The 17,025-nt window shown below is 50.4% G+C and overlaps 6 protein-coding genes across 6 annotated transcripts; 3 read left to right on the top strand and 3 right to left on the bottom strand.

Annotated features, from left to right (window-relative positions):
* Window positions 1–445: 445 nt before the first annotated feature.
* Window positions 446–1,897, bottom strand: ABOM_000569 (O-methyltransferase; the record flags this gene model as incomplete). The annotated part of the gene is made up of 7 exons (XM_022527699.1): window positions 446–581; window positions 638–758; window positions 815–1,163; window positions 1,233–1,281; window positions 1,348–1,471; window positions 1,540–1,666; window positions 1,730–1,897. The coding sequence occupies 7 exons, from the start codon at window positions 1,895–1,897 to the stop codon at window positions 446–448; spliced, it is 1,074 nt and encodes a 357-aa protein (XP_022394350.1).
* Window positions 1,898–3,854: 1,957 nt separating this feature from the next.
* On the top strand, window positions 3,855–5,267 carry ABOM_000570 (uncharacterized protein; the record flags this gene model as incomplete). The annotated part of the gene is made up of 6 exons (XM_022527700.1): window positions 3,855–3,992; window positions 4,045–4,087; window positions 4,140–4,311; window positions 4,365–4,501; window positions 4,558–4,612; window positions 4,688–5,267. 6 exons carry the CDS (start codon window positions 3,855–3,857, stop codon window positions 5,265–5,267), a joined length of 1,125 nt encoding a protein of 374 aa, XP_022394485.1.
* A 694-nt stretch (window positions 5,268–5,961) lies between these two features.
* Window positions 5,962–7,332, bottom strand: ABOM_000571 (uncharacterized protein; the record flags this gene model as incomplete). The annotated part of the gene is made up of 5 exons (XM_022527701.1): window positions 5,962–6,418; window positions 6,489–6,631; window positions 6,689–6,910; window positions 6,993–7,097; window positions 7,168–7,332. 5 exons carry the CDS (start codon window positions 7,330–7,332, stop codon window positions 5,962–5,964), a joined length of 1,092 nt encoding a protein of 363 aa, XP_022394484.1.
* Window positions 7,333–8,614: 1,282 nt separating this feature from the next.
* On the top strand, window positions 8,615–10,644 carry ABOM_000572 (putative GABA permease; the record flags this gene model as incomplete). Its single annotated transcript, XM_022527702.1, has 9 exons — window positions 8,615–8,740; window positions 8,810–8,880; window positions 8,936–8,959; window positions 9,023–9,112; window positions 9,173–9,255; window positions 9,318–9,450; window positions 9,510–9,714; window positions 9,766–10,095; window positions 10,162–10,644. The coding sequence occupies 9 exons, from the start codon at window positions 8,615–8,617 to the stop codon at window positions 10,642–10,644; spliced, it is 1,545 nt and encodes a 514-aa protein (XP_022394483.1).
* A 1,715-nt stretch (window positions 10,645–12,359) lies between these two features.
* ABOM_000573 (SNG1 family protein) lies at window positions 12,360–13,709 on the bottom strand (the record flags this gene model as incomplete). Its single annotated transcript, XM_022527703.1, has 3 exons — window positions 12,360–13,285; window positions 13,515–13,598; window positions 13,664–13,709. The coding sequence occupies 3 exons, from the start codon at window positions 13,707–13,709 to the stop codon at window positions 12,360–12,362; spliced, it is 1,056 nt and encodes a 351-aa protein (XP_022394482.1).
* A 396-nt stretch (window positions 13,710–14,105) lies between these two features.
* Window positions 14,106–15,873, top strand: ABOM_000574 (glycoside hydrolase family 43 protein; the record flags this gene model as incomplete). Its single annotated transcript, XM_022527704.1, has 4 exons — window positions 14,106–14,504; window positions 14,569–15,025; window positions 15,096–15,269; window positions 15,323–15,873. The coding sequence occupies 4 exons, from the start codon at window positions 14,106–14,108 to the stop codon at window positions 15,871–15,873; spliced, it is 1,581 nt and encodes a 526-aa protein (XP_022394481.1).
* Window positions 15,874–17,025: the final 1,152 nt, after the last annotated feature.

Raw genomic sequence — 17,025 nt, forward strand, 5'->3', positions numbered from 1 at the left:
AACTGTCTTATGCCACCTGGTGACCTGGAATGGTTCCCGACCTACCGTGAAACAGGGCTTGGATTGGCACCTTTAACACCGGAGATTCCGGATGTGACAGACAAGGGTTGTGACAGAGAAAGCGAGTTCCAAGGTTGCAATAAGCTCACAGACCCTTTGCCGGGGTCTGGTGGGTCGTTGGCAGCAGTCAGCTCCCAAAGGAATTAACCTTGCATAATCAACAGGGATGTTTAAACTAGGCCTATGCACCTAGTGACCGGCGTGTAACGCCTGCGCGCCAGAGGTGGCGCGCCTTCTCGAATACCCAGTACAGCTACATCTTCCAACTATGCTATAGAGGCAATTAAATACCACGTCAATTAAGATTGGTGCATATCATCATAACCAGCTAGACACAGGTCTCTACCAACTGCCATCGGGGAGAGAGCAACGGCATGCCACAAGCCTAGGCCAGCTCCGCCTCAATAATTCCCTGTCCATCTCCCTCACGGGCCCAGAACTTAGTCACCTTCAAACCGGCAGACTCCAGTAAGTTTGTGAATCGCTGGCGTGTGCGCTCTAGTCGGAGCAAAATACCATCACTGCAAGATCGGTCATCCCCTCTAGTGCTCGCGCGTTTTTATCCGGGATAATATACTCCTCCATAAGCACCTTTGAGTAGCCGCGTTCCATGGCAGGGATGAGATTCCTGATGATGAGGCGCGCCTTATCGTCCGACCAATCGTGGAAGAGGTTCCGGAAATAGTAGACACGGGCAACTTTCATCGACTTTCGTCAGTAACCACACGGTATTTGGTAATGAGCAGACGTTTACCTTTGATCGGCTGTTCTTGAGCGAAGAAATCATATCCAACCGCATCAATGCCCTTGCCCTCGGGATCAAGGGCGGACCGTGCCTCCTCAATCACCGTGGGCAGATCCTCTAGGACCAGCTTACCGGGAGCGTCAGGGAACCGTTGCTTGAAGCCGAGCAAGTCATGTCCGCGACCACCCCCGATATCCACTAAGAGGGTCCCATCTGAGCCTTTGTGAGCACTAGCTAGGATCTGATCGGAGATGGGGAACCAGTCAGCCCAGTGAGGACGATCAGCACGCTGGCCTTCCATGAAGGCGTTGAAACGGGTGAGGGCAGCGGGATTCTCGCAGAACCAGGCAAAGCCATCCTGCTTGAAGTTGTGCGCATATTAAAGCGGAGCAAACAAGGGGTCTTCGGGGTTTTTGTATCCGATCACCTGGAGGTACTCGGGAACTTTGCGGATACCGGGAAGGAACTCGAGGAAGCTTTTATTCTGTTGGTTAGTAATGCTCAAATCGAAGAGAGGGAGAGAGTGGGCTAGGAATACATACAGGGACTCAACGATACCAATTGACGTCCGCTGGGTCATTTCTTTGGAGAGGGCCGTAGGGAGATATTCACATGGCTCTGGCTCCTCGGCAAAACCATGGGCTACTAGGACACGCATCATACGCTCTATTGAAATAGTCGGCGTTAGTCAAAGTGATTGCTTTTTATGTGAACTGTGGAGTAAACCAACCAACCAACCAACAAAGGGTCTGCCGGCTTCAAGGCCGCAAGCTCGTTTAGTGGCACGGGAGACGTGGCTTTCGCCAACGTTGGCAACACCTTCAAGTCATGGGCCACTTTCACGGCCATGACAACTGTTGGCTGATTGAATTGACACAGTTAGGTTTCCTACTGAAAAGTAGTACTTGATTAAAGGAAACGTACAGAGTAGGCAATTTTCAAGATCGCATCGCGAGGCTTTTCCAATGCGCAGGCCAATCCGAGCGCCTTCTCCTGGGCCTCAGCCCGAGAGGTCTCCGTGGCGTCGGACTGATAAGCGTCCAGCAATACTTGAACGTCTACCAGGAGCTTCTTTATTGTGTCGATGTCCATGGTGTTCCTCTATGGCCAATGCTAGAATTCTCGCAGGGGTTAAAGTTGGAGAGCAACGACGGGCTGTTCACGCACTGCAACACCTCTATTCATATGATAAATACGGAGTACTCTAATGGCCTGCAATCCAACCCATGTCTATACTATGAGGATACTCTATGCATGTGGCAAGCTCACCTGCCTGTTTCACTATCTGAAAGTCGTCTCACGCGATGCATGACGAGACATCGAGACCCGCAGACTTCTAACGTTCATTGCATGCACCCGGCTTGTTGGTCAACCCATGTCATATGCGGTGGACGGTTCACAGTATGACCTACGCGATAGACTCCTGGGATACTTGATTGCCTGTTTCACTCCATGTAGTAGGTTCTGTTGAGACTCCGCATTATACAATGAGCCCTAAGCTTTACTGAGACCCTGTCTTGACTGCTTGTCTGTGATTCAAATTGCTGAAATGTAAGTACAGCACTCAGGGGAATTGCAAATTCCGAAGGATTTAGAGCTTTGCACATTCGGTGACCCTTTGACAGAAGTGGCTACCTAGCGAATAGTCCCAAGGAAGTGGTATTCTGTAACGGGCCCACCTGGGATCGTCCACGAGAAGTCGTTGCCACGTCAATGATGGAACCATCTTAGGGTGTTGAGGTTCGCGGGCCAGGACGGGATCCACCGGCGGATTATCTAACAAAGGGTCCTAAGCTAACTAAAACTAACTAGTTATATATCAATCAACCCTGTCTATAGTGGAAGTTGATAAGGACGGCACGGGTACACGACGTGTCGATCAGATCAGGATCCTCACCCCTTTGCCCTCGACTCGTTGGCTGGTCCAGGGAACATTTGTTAAGGTTATTGATACTATCGACTGCCACCTGCCCTAGCATGATCTACCAAGACTATTGGCCACCAAGTGAACCGGAACACCATGGCCAATGCCCTATATTGACCACTATTATAACGTGGTAGCCACTACTGGATTGCCTTCCGTGATCCTTTCGGCCACCATTGTACTATATCAGCCCGAACTAATGCTCCGGCGAATCGCCGGGGAAAGACAGACCAACTTCCGATACGAAAGAAATGGACCCGTGTGACCGGCCCCCTTGTGGATCAAGTTTCTGCTAATAGTGATGTGGGTATAGGGTCTCCACTAAGACTTTAACCCGAAGATGTCCTATGGCGGCTCGACATTGATCTCGCGCTGGTGGGAGACGAAGTAGGCTGCTATGACTATTAAGACAGCGTTACTAAGATACCATGCCGTGTGAAACGAATCATGACGATCATGCCAAGGATAGCACCGCTGCAAGAATCCCAGGAGTATGGGATGGCAGATGATGATGAGGATTTGTGTATCTTCTTTAGTGATTCCAAATCAAGGCCCGCCAGCTGAGCACGGTCGCTTCAATTACCCTTCTTGTGTAAAGGAGGGTCGCGCTGCACGATTGACAGACTTCGGTCGTTCCATATATTCTGGATTAAGTTTCGGCGCAGGGCAAATTTGTGGATCAGCCTCGAGTTTGTACCTTTTTATGGCACGTCAAACTATGGCAGGGCTTTTCTGGGGTTCTGGTTTCTTCGGGATACTACCTTTGAATCCCTAATTTTGTAATTCTAGCGCAGTAGCCCACAGCGACCGCTCGGCAAGCTCAAGATGGCCAGACACGGCAAATTCGATAGTCCCAGCCACTACTCCGTGCATTAAAGAGGATAGGGGTGTAGGTACTCCGTACACTTTGTCCGATCTATCTCTATCTAAGTTTCTCCTCTAAGGCTGTCTTTACTTTCCTATTTCCGTCAACAATATCGAAAGGCAATTCGGTTATGCCGCCCATTTAGACCGGCCCTGGCCCCCCCCCCCCCCCCCCAATTGCCGGTACACCACGGAGTAAACCCCACGATCGTACCACATCTGCACTACTTTGTCGTTGGCACGAGAGGAAAGACCTTGAGCATGGCCTACAATGTAGTGGCAGAGCTCTTTGCTGAATGGGCCATCGGCATGGTGGTCATAGCAATTCGGTTGTATACTCGGTGGTCTATCGGCAAGAAAAACTTTTACTGGGACGACGGCTGTCTGGTTCTTGCGATGGTAGGCTAGGTTCCTTTTGACCCGTGAACGATCGATGCTAATGCTTCATCAGATATGCTGGACTGTATTTACCGTGACTTTGTACTACTGTACCGGTACGTCCCCGGTTTCTCGGTGTCATGTCAGATGGTTTTAACAGTGGACCAGATGTGTATGGGTCTAATATCGGCCTGAATGAGAAGACAGCAGAGTTGATTCCGGATGAGAAGGTCCCGGCAATCAGAAAAGGATCAATATGTGCATTCATTGCCTGGATTACCTACATCTGCATGGTGTGGGCCTTCAAGGGCGTGCTCGTCTTTCTCTACAACCGGCTCACGTATGTTGGACTGTGGAATATCCTCAACTCAGTGATAATGCTTACATCGCCAGGATGGGACTTGCGCAACATCGATTGACAACGATAGTGGGGTTCATTACAATCTGCACGTTTCTCATATCAATTTTCTTTCACTTGTTTGACTGCATGCCGATACACAGGAACTGGCAGGTGAAACCATATGCTGGAGGTAAGTTAGCTTGCTTACATGGAATCCAGCTTAGCGTCCGGCTAATGATGGAATAGACGAATGTACACTACGCCCATTGAACTATATCCTCATCGAGGCTATAAGTGTTGTGTATGTTATTCTTTCCCCGGTGGCCTTCCCCATTCCTCACGAACCAGAAGCCATTAATTGCTTTTTCTTTTGTAGGAATGATCTGGCAATCATGTGTGTCCCGATTCCACTCATTCTGCATGCCAAGATCCCCCTGTCCCAAAAGATTGTGCTCGTCGCCCTATTCTCCTCCGGTATCTTCGTCATGATCTGCGCTATTCTTCGCGCCTATCTGTCCGTTCGAGACATCAATCATCTTTCCACAGCACTCGGCTGGGCGTCGCGTGAAGGATTCGTATCGGCATTCATTGTCTGCGCGCCAGGAATCAAGCCACTCTTTACGCGAATCGGATGGTTCAAGTCCTACGGCTCCTCGAATAACAACGGCAACAACTATGCCTCGACCCACAAATCACGGACGGGGAGATTCGCCTCCCACCAAAGCCGAGAGTTCAGCACGCTCAATTCTACCAACGAGGCTCATCCGTACGAGATGTCCTCCATGGCGTGGCATGACCGAAGGCGGGATTCGTCCGGTGAAAGCCAGGAGCATATTATTGAAGCTATGCCACATAAGCGTGGTGATAGCCCTGAACATGGAATCGTGGTAACGACGAATGTTACGCTGGCTCATGAGGTCTCCCCTACGCCAATACAATCGCCAGGGCGGCGTTGAAGCTGATGGCCCTTGCTTGCTGGGCGTATGAACACTGATTTGGAACCTTTCCTTTCTTTTACATTTATTAAATATTTATTGGTCGCTACCGGCTATGTATTAGTTGCTTCTATGGAAAGAGTATTATGAACTCGTCTCCACGGGATTGTTGTACTGCACCGTAGCCTGGCCGACTGGGGCAGCCACTCGACCTAGCCTGGAAGTCTCGCAGCCAGGTACGTCTTTGATTTCTCTTTTGTCGAATATCACGGCTTGTCCTTTGAAGGAAAACGTCTCCCTAGCAGCATTGCCTACGGTGTGCATCGGGGACGTTCATGCTCGGTTTGGTATCCATAGAGCGGTTGAACTTACGCTCAAAGACTGTTCACGCGTCTGGCGTACTATCCATGGGGTGGAATGGAGCGGTTTGGAAGCATGGTTCTTGCCCTTGCCGGATTAATGGACGCTGGTAGTCGTACGGGGTGGGTGGTAGTTGGAGGTTGACAGACCATCTTCGAAATTACGTGGGATACGTGTATAGTACAGCTTTCGGGAGACTGTCCCGCGGTTATGTGACAAAGCGTTATGCCAATACCGTCGGAGAGTATCTTGTCGACACGTTTTAAGCGACTTAATTCATAGACACGTTAACATTGAAAGCCTTTTTGCATATAACACCATCCATACAAAAGGATATGATAGACCAGCCATAATATCACAAACTATCACTCCGCTCGCTGCGCCGCGCCGCACTGACGTTCCACGTGCGAGTCTCCCGGATCATCCCTGCTTGACTCGACTGACTATCGGCGTCCCATGCGCGCGCCGCTGAGATTGTGGTCATATTGCCCTGACCGGACCCGATGGGGACGAGCTCATGATGGCTGTGCGAGTGATTCGGTTCCGTGTGTCGCGACTGATCGTCCCGGCCCTCCGACCGGGGGTCGGAGGCTTTGGCGGACGTGTGCTGATACTCCACGCCCTGAATGCGCAGGCCGTTCGACTTGAGCTGATTCAGGAATGGTTTCAGCTGACCCCAGCAGGCGGTGACGATACTCGCGCACTGGACCGTCTCGACGGCAATGGCCACCCCGTAGTCGTCAAAGCTTCGATCGGGGGAGTTTGCGACGTCGTGGATCAGGACGAGCTGGGCAATGGATGGGAGGATGACTCTATAGATAGACGGGAGGGATCAGTAATGGTGACGATCGGTTTGCTCTGTGCTGAAACGGAGTCACTCACAGAATACGGGACAGGAAGATCGTGGCAAACACCATCTTTTTCTTGAACGACGCTTGGATGCGACTGATCAACACCAGCGCCTGGACGATGATCATGATATCGGTCACGATGTTGGAGGCGCAGAAGTAGTACTGCCACGCATTCTATCCGCTAGCGTCAGTATGGGTCTCAACTGGCGTACCACGTCGGGGGAGGTATACAAGATCAATGCATGAGCCGCTAGTATCCCAAGGTCGCGAGGCTTGGCACTGGAAGGCGCTGCCAAAGACCGCGACAACCGCCCAGACGGTCAAGAGAACTTGCAGGACGGTCGCATGAACATGGTCTCGAGTGACGGGGGTCAGGTTCCGGATAAATACCGACAGCGATAGTTTCGAAAAGTAGAGACTTAGAGTAAACACCAAGAAACCTGCGTACTGTGCCTGGTTGGGAGACAAGGTCCCATCAGCCATGGTTCTTCCTTCAGCTGCTAGCGAATGCGACCGATTCCGGTCTAGAGCACACCTTTTGAATCGCTTCCCAATGCAAACCATCAATAGCCCCAACGTGATCACCATAGCCGTTGTGGACGGCGACTGACATACTGATGGATCCTCCCATGGCGAATAGCTATCTCAGGTAGCGAGAATGTGTTAGCCCTATGCGGTGACCGGTCCACAGCAAAGTCCGTCAGACATACCAGCGAGACCATAATCAAGTAATCATCGCTGGTGAAGCGATGGAACATCCATAGCTTCGTTCCCAGCCTTGTGAGGACGCTCAGGACGGCGACCACGAGGAGGAACCAGTTGACTACATTGAGAATGGGGGCTCTGCGATCTTGATCATGGAGGAAGCGACCCATGGATGCGATTCCAGGCGATCTGGAGACCTAGAAAGTGTCGTCCCGGGCGGTGGATTACATTGACCAAGGGGCGATTACTGTGGGAGAGTGAGCGTCTCCGGGATTACTTGTATAAGTGGTTTGCGCTGCTGCCACAATGCGACTGCCCTCAGGCGCATAATCCTTCACTCCCCCGTCCGCCGAGCCAAAAGCATTATGGGGTCGGTGAGATTTTGGGCAATATCATTGATTGACCGTCAGACGTTTGTAGCAGGGGGGGGGTTATTTGACGGTGGAAATTAGGTGGTTGTCTCGATATTGCCTTCTGAGTAAGAAAGTGATAGAGTTTGATGGGCTGGGATGGTTTCGCCGTCGCGTGAGCTGCCATTGCCGAGTTTCCTTAAACGCATGTCACCATCAATTAATTTCGACCCACGGCGGGCACTACCGACTGCCTTACCACGGGGCAAGTCGGAAGGGAGGGGGGGGTGTTAAAGTTGGTTACATTGGCTGAAGGGGCCAAGAAGCATGGCGTGTCCATTGGTTTACGCCGGCGGGAAATGGGGTTCGGGCTGAACTTAATCTCCGCCCGTGACCCGGAAGGCTTATCGAGTCTTATTTTCGATGCACTGTTTGGTTCTGGATGGATACACAATGGACCTTCTATCATGTTTGCATCTATCAAAATCAACACCAACCAAGTACCGGGTGTTTTTTCTTCCTCTTTTTTTTGGTATGGAATGGCACGTTTGATGAGCGAAAATGTCTCAACCCCTCGTGTCTGACAGGGATTGAAATTGGTTGTTTAGCGTGACAGGGATTCTGTCCACTGAACGCGGTCTGGCCGTTGGCCCTGGCAAGGATGGCTATCAACTCATTCCTCTCAATCCTGGCGTGTTAATCAGAAATTTTCACACCGGTGCACGCTAGTGGCCGTCGAGCGTCAGGTCCGAGTAACCTGCGACCTTCCAAGTCCGCTCCCACATTAATTTCCCTGACAGTGAATGTCACCCTGATCATGTTGCGAGGGGAAATAAATCATGGCCACAACAACTCTCCCATGGGAAAAAAAAAAAAAAAAAAAACCAACCGAACCTTCTCCTCCTGTTCGTCCTATCCACCGTGGTAAGTGACCTGTCCCAAACGCTTCCTTCGCGCCTTACTATCCATCTGTTATATGTGCGATGTCCATCATTCAACCCAATCGCAATCACTAATGCACGGATCAATTGCTCTGTCACACGGACTAACCCGATTCATCCGATCCTTGGGTAGATTCCTCTCATGGTGACACCCATTCACAATGACCTCCTTCGAATTGAAAAACCACGTCCCCGCCAACAACGAGGTCCGCATCTCGAGTGGCTATTCGACAAAGGATCGCGACAATGCCGAGCTCGCGCGCTTGGGAAAGAAACCCGTTCTGAAGGTGTGTCGCCAGCGTCGGAAAGGCCATGATGTTAGAGAAAGAAGATTAACGATCGCTTCCTATCGCTAGCGAAACTTTGGGATCTTGTCGAGTCTCGGGTTTAGTTGTACCATTCTCGCCACCTGGGAGGGGCTTTTTGGGTAAGTCTCGTGTCCCATGGACAACCGATGGTGAACACTAACGCGCGCACGCCAGGACCTTCCTCATCCCTTTACAAAAGTTTGTGCCTCCTTGATTCCCCGATCCGTTGCCATAGAGCGCGAGATACTAAGAAGAGATCAGTGGAGGTCCAGCGGGCGCGGTCTACTCCTTCATCTTCGCGTGGACGGGAACAGCATGTTCCTTCACCGTGCTGTCAGAGCTAGCCTCGATGTGAGTCGGAATCATTGGCAATCGATTGCGTCCGGGACGAAGAAGCTGATGGTTTGGCAGGGCACCGACGTCCGGAGGGCAATATCACTGGTGTGCGATGCTTTCCCCGCCAAAGATCATGAAATGTCTGAGTTACATCACCGGTAAGGGCCCCATCTTTTCTACCTCAATCACAATCGCAAAGGCTGATCGTCAATTGGCAAAGGCTGGGTGACCACCATTGGTTGGATGTCTGCCTTTACCAGTGCCAGCTTCTTGGCCGGGACGGAGATTCAGGGCGTCGTGACCCTTGCGCACGAGCACTATGATCCCAAGCCATGGCAAGGCACTCTGATCATGTGGGCGTCGATATGCTTAGCCTGGCCATCAACATCGTCGGTGGAAAGTTGCTTCCCAGATTTGAGACCTTGGTCTTGGTCGTTCACATCCTGGGGTATTTTGCGATCCTGATCCCCTTGACGTACATGGCCGACCACAAGTCCAAGGAAGAGGTCTTTAAGGATTTCGTGAACAGCGGCGGTTTTCCCACGGACGGGCTAGCCTTCTTCGTCGGGATGACCGGGTGTGTTTTTGCCTTCGCCGGTGGTGATGCGGCGGTCCACGTATGTTCTGGAGTGATTTGGAGTGGAAATACGAAAGGCTAACGATGGCAGATGGCGGAAGAAGTCGCAAATGCCACGGTCGCGATCCCTCGTGCGGTTCTTCTCAGTGTTCTGATCAACGGCACCCTTGGGTTTACCATGTTGATCGCCACTCTGTTCTGCATGGGGGACATCGACAAGGCCCTCAACACCCCCACCGGGTATCCCTTCATTGAAATCTTCTACCAGGCCACCGACTCCGTCTCGGGGGCGCTCGGTATGAGTTCGGTCCTCCTCATCATTGCCGTCTGCTCGGTCATCGGTATGCTGGCAGCCACCTCGCGACAGTTTTGGTCGTTTGCCCGAGATCGCGCGGTGCCCGGCTGGCGCTTGTGGAGCAAGGTAGGTTTGATGCCGACGAACCAGTCACTTCGGTGATCCACCCACGCTGACCCTTGCTCGGATTAGGTTTCGTCGAGGACATACACTCCGACCTATTCCATCCTGCTTACCATGACCGTCGCATGTCTGCTGGGACTCGTCAACATCGGGTCCGATGTGGCTCTGAACGGTATCATCTCCATGGCGGTCTCCGGCATCTATCTTTCCTACCTCATCGTCGCCTCCCTTCTCCTCTACCGTCGTTGCACCGGTCAGATTTCTCTGTATCACGACGGGGAGGACATGCTGGTCAACGTACCGGGGGCGAAGTTGATGTGGGGACCCTTCCACGTTCGAGGCATCTTTGGTACCTTGATCAACGGCTACGCTGTCATTTACATGACCATTGTGGTGTTTTTCAGTTTCTGGCCCACCCAGATGTCTGTCGACAAAACGACGATGAACTTCAGTGTGGTCGGCACGATCGGGACGGTTATCCTGGCGTTGATCTACTATGTCTTCCGGGCTCGGCATGTGTACACGGGGCCCATCGTCGAGCTGCATCGGTGAATAGGTTGTTCTCGGAGGATCCGATGTACACCAGTTGCAGTGAAATAACATCTTCTCTGCCTGTCTTAATATGATGTCCAAAACTGATTTCCAGCCCGTCTTACATTTCATAGGAACCACTCCTATCACGAGATACGAGGGCAACTTGAATATAATACATCTTGTTCATTAGGCTCTTTGTTTTTCTCTCTTCTCCCTTTTGTACCTATACATGTGGTTTACTACTCCATATATCGGCCAGCACCGGTAGGTGCAGATGATCCGAATATATATATATCCGGACATGGATACAGTGTACCTATGTTCCAACAGCCTTAGGCCAATCAAACTTGGCGAACTCAAGATATCTAATACGAATCAACAGAATTCTGCCAGATTTACATAACGCCTGTCAGCCAAAAAAAAAAAAAAAAATGTAATACAAACTAACCGCGCCGAGGACGCAGGAAGGCGAAAGCAAAACAAAAGCGAACTCTAAAAGCTCGTATTTACACTTGGTTCCAAACATTGCGATCGACATGCATGGACACATGCTAGATTGAGCTACATAACACGACGATCCCCCTCTTGTTCATGCATGCGTCTCGGTATAAGAACGTGCTATCCTTTTCGACCGATGGTGGTCCCCACCTAGCTTTGTCGGGTCAAGCGATGAACTATGGAGAGCCCCAACAACGCATCCCTAATCCAACCAGACAGTTCACTGCAAAGAATAATCGCCGAAGAAACATTGTGGCTATCCGCCGACGAGAACAGCCGGACGACAGTCCACCTGAGCTCGCGACCTCACTTTCCAACCTTAATTGCGATTAGACTCCCACCGGGAGTAGAGGAGGGACCCCCGAATACAACTGCATGGCTACCGCTGAACTCCGCGGATGATTCCTACCGTCTTGGATTGGTTCATTTACTGATTGGAAGTGGAGCGAAGCTGGGAGCTGCCGATGGTGTGGACGTGGGTGTCCGGGGGTGTTGATCAGTCGTGGACGCCGCTGCGTGCCACTTCGCAGGATTACTATCGGCCGCTCTTGGATCTGCTCTTTGGGAGTGATTTCATGGTCAACAATGAGGATTCACGGGTGTGGGAATTCCTGAATACAGCATCGGTACATGGCCATGAGGAGATTGTCAAACTACTTATTGAGGACGGGGCCTTTCTTCCATGACTTCTTTCCCTCACATTCTATGTCAGTCAGTCTCTCTGTATCCGCGATCATGAGCTTGAGCCATTCAGCAACCGACTGATACGATATTCTAAGCGATAGTGATGGTGAGTCTCATGACGTGCGATTGAACATGTTGACTTCAGTCGTCATTTACCGGATGTATTTAATGACAGCGTTATTCAGTGTGTGGTGTCCATCTTATTCCACATCAGTCTAGGAAGATATCCGGCTGTAGTCCAATCTTGATCCGATGCGCTGATCGTATCTGTATGAACCGCAACGCATGTCCGTCGTGCTGTGATAGTGGATAATCAATTACTACTCATAGTTCAGTGGCTGTCGAGCAACTATATGCTCAACGAGGTTATACTGAGGGGAGAAAGTGACAGAGAGACTGATACAACTTTCTACCGTATCTTCATATACCAAGTCAAGTATGCCACCTGCCGCAGATGCAATGTGTTGAATGGAGTATGGGTACATATTACCGAACCTCGATCTATCAATAGCATACAAAATAGATTATGTCAACAAATTTACACTAAACATTCACGGCTCGTCCCCCCTCACACCCGGAGTCGGATAGCTCGGTCCATACGCAACATGCTCCAAGCGGATAGACTCAGCTGTCTCCCTCCGACTGTGCCGGATGATCTCCCGCGTACTCGATTGGCGCGAGTGGGGACGGTCAGTGCTTTCCGGCCGTGAAGAGGTCGACTGATTATCCGAAGCTGAGTTGTTAGCAGCCTGTTCGGCAGCCAGCGCCGCTTTGCAGCGATGCCACATGGCAAAAGGCACGATAGCTACACAGGCGACCCACCACGAGAACATGATCGGAAGGGCGCGATGCAGCTGGTCCTCGCATCCGTCGCTCCAGATCTGGACGAGCACCTGGTAGAGCTCGTGTGCTGGGAGGGCGTACCCCCAGCGATAGAACCCGGGGCTGAGTTCAAAGGGGCTAATTGTGCTCGCGACGTTGATGATGGCCCACGTTAGGATGCAGAAGGGGAGGAATTGCATGGGGATAAACGCGGTGAGGATGTCGACGATGAGGAAGTTGATGTGCATGTACAGCCAGATACTCATCCAGGAGAGCACAAACTGATTGCTATTGACGTCCCAGGACTCTCTGTACGCCCAGATATATCCGGCCATGCATAGCGATCCGATGAAGGTGTAGGCAAGCGAGACGCACATGCGGAGGAGACCGTTGCGTTTCGGGCCGAGTTTGGTGTACAGGTGGAATTGCGCCGAGATGCCGTTCAGGGCCATCATGAAGAAGAATTGTTGGATGATCGGCATCACCATCGAGACCGTGTTGTATAAGACTCGGCCGCCTTGCTCGGTTACCTTGATGTTGATTTCGGTGGCTTGGATGGGGTCGAGGAAGGCTTGCAGGCTGGCTGGGTTCTTTGATAGAGGGGCAGTGGCGAGGACGTCCGATGCGTTGCGGGCGTAGTATGCCGACTTGGTTACTTGGTTGCAGGTTTAATATCTAAAGGTCACACATAATTCGACTAAGTCGATATCATCTCAGTGTGTCACCGAAATAGGAAGGAAACGTTGGGACCCATAACACTGGACATATTTCTGTTTTACTCCAACAGGTAAGTTGGAAAAGCCTCACACGCATATTAGAAATAAATAAAAACCAGTCTTCTGGAAATCGGGTGGAAGGCCGCGGTTGAGATTGTGGAAACTGACCCAAAGCGTTCTCTCGACATCCCATGCATGACCACTTCTCGAACCAAGTGGCGTTTGAGTTCGTGTCGACTAGTAATTTGTAGGCTGTTGGAGATTCTGATTAGAAAATTTAAGGTTACGCAAAGACCACAAATAGAACTACTACTTACTACTCGGATCGCCAGAACGAACCTTGAAAGATAAGGTCGTCGACATTTGGGTATGTAAATACTAGTAGCAGTAGAGTGATCGGTGGAGATCGGGGTGAGAAGGGGGCGTGACTTGCGGGTCAATTGACGAAAAGTACTAGAATATTACTATTTCATTGAGTCCTGACCACGAGCGGACGGAAAATGTGCCAAACATGTGGGGTAGGAGCATGATCTTGCAAGATCCTCCTCGACCATCATTTTCGGTCGCTTTATCCAATCTTGAAAAACTTTTGCATTGACGATACAGAGCACAGGCGACATTTATCCACCAATCCCGTGACGGCATTAAGTGATGTTGTGTTGCAGGACACAACTATAAATACTAGGTTTCTCCAGGCCCGACAGCTCTCATGCCATTCTTGGTAGGAATGTCAACAATATAGATCTGACTGTTGTCGTCATGTACAACAATCCGATTATTCCCGGATTTAATCCCGACCCTTCCATAATTCGCGTGAAGAATGACTTCTTCCTCGTAACCTCTTCCTTCGAATACTTCCCCGGAGCTCCGATATACCATAGCACTGATCTGATACGCTGGACCCTGATCGGCCACGCACTGACCAGGCGCAGTCAGATCCACATCCAGACCCCCGAACCTGGTGGTGGAGTTTGGGCCACCACCCTACGGTACCATGGCGGTGTCTACTACATAATTGCGGCCAGCTTTGAACGCTATCGCCCCCAGGATGATGATCGTGTTTGGCCGCGCGGGTTCTACGTGAAGACAGAGAATATCTGGGATTCTGATTCCTGGTCTGACCCGGTGTTTTTCGACCAAGTCGGATTTGATCAGGATGTATGTACTCCTCACCCCTCACCATGTTCAGCATGCACGTCTGTTCTAAAAATGATTTCTCAAGCTGTTCTGGGACGATGACGGCACGGTGTACCTATCATCGACCTATCGCAAACTGAATAGAACGCCGAATGCAAATCTGAAAGACTTCGCCATCCATATCGCTACTGTTGATCTTGCCAGCGGGGCTTCTACATCCGAACCAAGGCTCATCCGAGATTCTACCTCCGGCGTCTCTGAGGGATCGCATATATTCAAGCGCGGGAAATACTACTATCTTTTCACCGCCGAAGGGGGTACAGAAAGCGGCCATTGCGAATGGGTGAGCCGCAGTGAGACGGGCCCGTTTGGTCCGTGGGAAGTGGGACCGAGTAACCCACTCTGGAGGAATGGGATCAATGACGACGTGCAAAATACTGGGCATGCAGACTTGGTGGAAGATGCACAGGGAAGATGGTGGGCTGTTTTCTTGGGTGTGCGACCGGTGCGAAAGGATGGTTACTGGGAGGAGTCTGTTTTTGGTATGTACCTTTGCTGATTCTTTGCTTGGAATGTGCTGCAGAACTAACTCAATGGCTATGGTGACAATAGGGCGCGAAACATTTCTGATACCCGTTGAGTGGAAGGATGATTGGCCGGTTTTCAATGAGGGCAAAAAAATCTCTCTCCAATCTGAAAGTCCACACCTTTATGAGCACCAAAATCCCGTAGCATGGAGAGATGATTTCTCGAGTCCAGAATTACAGCTAGGCTGGTACCGCAAAAGTAAGTTGGCAAAAGCGTGTTCACCGATATTAAACTGAGACTGATACTTTTAGACACCCCCATAAGAACAGATTACTCGCTTGTGGAGCGACCAAACCACCTCCGTCTACACGGAGGACCATATAACCTCTCCGTCCCCAGTTGTCCGACTCTATTTCTTCGGAAACAAACTCATCACTACTGCACGTGGGAAACACAGTTATCTTTCAATCCTCAGTCACCACATACAGAAGCTGGAACTGTTGTCTGGTGGAACTATTTCACTTACAGCAGTATAGGGATTCGGCACTCCCCTACAAAGGAAAGGGCACGAATTGTGCGATTCCGAGCGGCTGGAGGAGAAGTTATTGATCGGGAACTCGAAAGCGCAGTGTCGGATGTCGTGTTCTTCATTGAATGCGGAGACCAGTATAGGTTTGGTCTCAGAGAGGTGAACGGCGCTCATTCCCAGATCCAGTGGCTAGGAGAGGTTCAGAACAGCACAATGACTCAGTCGCCGCCAGTCGGAGCACCTTTTACCGGGATGATGCTCGGACTGTATGCCTTCGGAGAACGGCAACGCTGCTTAGTTCCGGCCGACTTTGCATATGCCGAGTTTAGATGATCGGTTAACCTCATGTACAACTCACTGTATGCTACCGACCTTTCGCTTTCGTATTGCAATCTAGCCTCTGCTATAGCCCCTCGTCAACTGGATAAACAATGTTCTACAATAGTTCCTTATATCGGATGTCTAAGCCTCGGGACAAGATTTCTCGAAGCTTGCGTTACTGATGTCGATGAACTCGCTGGCTCAAGCCTCACGGGACTGCGCATTAAGGAAATCATGTTTGGCTGTTGACTTCTGAGTCTGGTACCAGCCCTCGTTGAAACTATGAGCTAGGCCATTCGGGTCACTTGAGACTTTTGCTAGTATCACACCTCCTCTAGATCTGTACGACCATAATGAGCCCCCTCATCCTTGGTAGTTTCCTAACTCTTTCCTTCATACGTAGTCGCACATCGTTCCATCTTCCTTTCCTCTCTTGAATACCCACATATTTCAATACTTTCCTTAGACCCACTTATTAACTAACATTGCTGTAATGAACTCTTTTAATTCATCTCGCTCGCTTTATATCACTAGCGCAGGTAATCATGAAAGCTCCTATCACTGTGCTGGTATCACGACCTTGATTAGCACGTCTCTTACATCGGAGCTTCCTCGGAACATACAGTTAGAGTTCTTTGATCATGGTACTGATGATCGTGATGCCGGTGGTGATTCTACCTATGGAGGCGACCCTTTAAAAGGAGATGAAACTACAACTCTGGCCACCCATATCACCGACTACCATTATGAAAATGGTCGTCGATAACATGCGTTTCATGATGGCGCGTACTGGGTGGGTCTAGGCTAGTGACGGGGTTGGTATCAATTTATCCACTAAATCTTATGATCTTTTAGGGTCCCAATGATGAAATGGCAAATGAGCAGTAATATGTGGCGCACCATCTATACTTACTACTAACTCTGGATGGAAGACTTCACTTGCCACCAATTGAAAATGCACAAGTGGCACCTTGTGATTTTATGGAGTCTTACACATAGTCTGATAGCTTCTAGGAAATCCTGGATGTGGGTACTGGTAATGGAGTATGGGCTCGCATTCGTGCTACGTGCTGCTAAGTGATGCGCAATATTCCGTCTTTCTTGTGATACTGCAGAGCCATTTATCATTCTCCAGAACTACTAGTGGCAAGCCACAATCTACTA

Source organism: Aspergillus bombycis (genome assembly GCF_001792695.1).
Source record: "Aspergillus bombycis strain NRRL26010 chromosome Unknown contig00002, whole genome shotgun sequence".
Taxonomy (NCBI): domain Eukaryota; kingdom Fungi; phylum Ascomycota; class Eurotiomycetes; order Eurotiales; family Aspergillaceae; genus Aspergillus; species Aspergillus bombycis.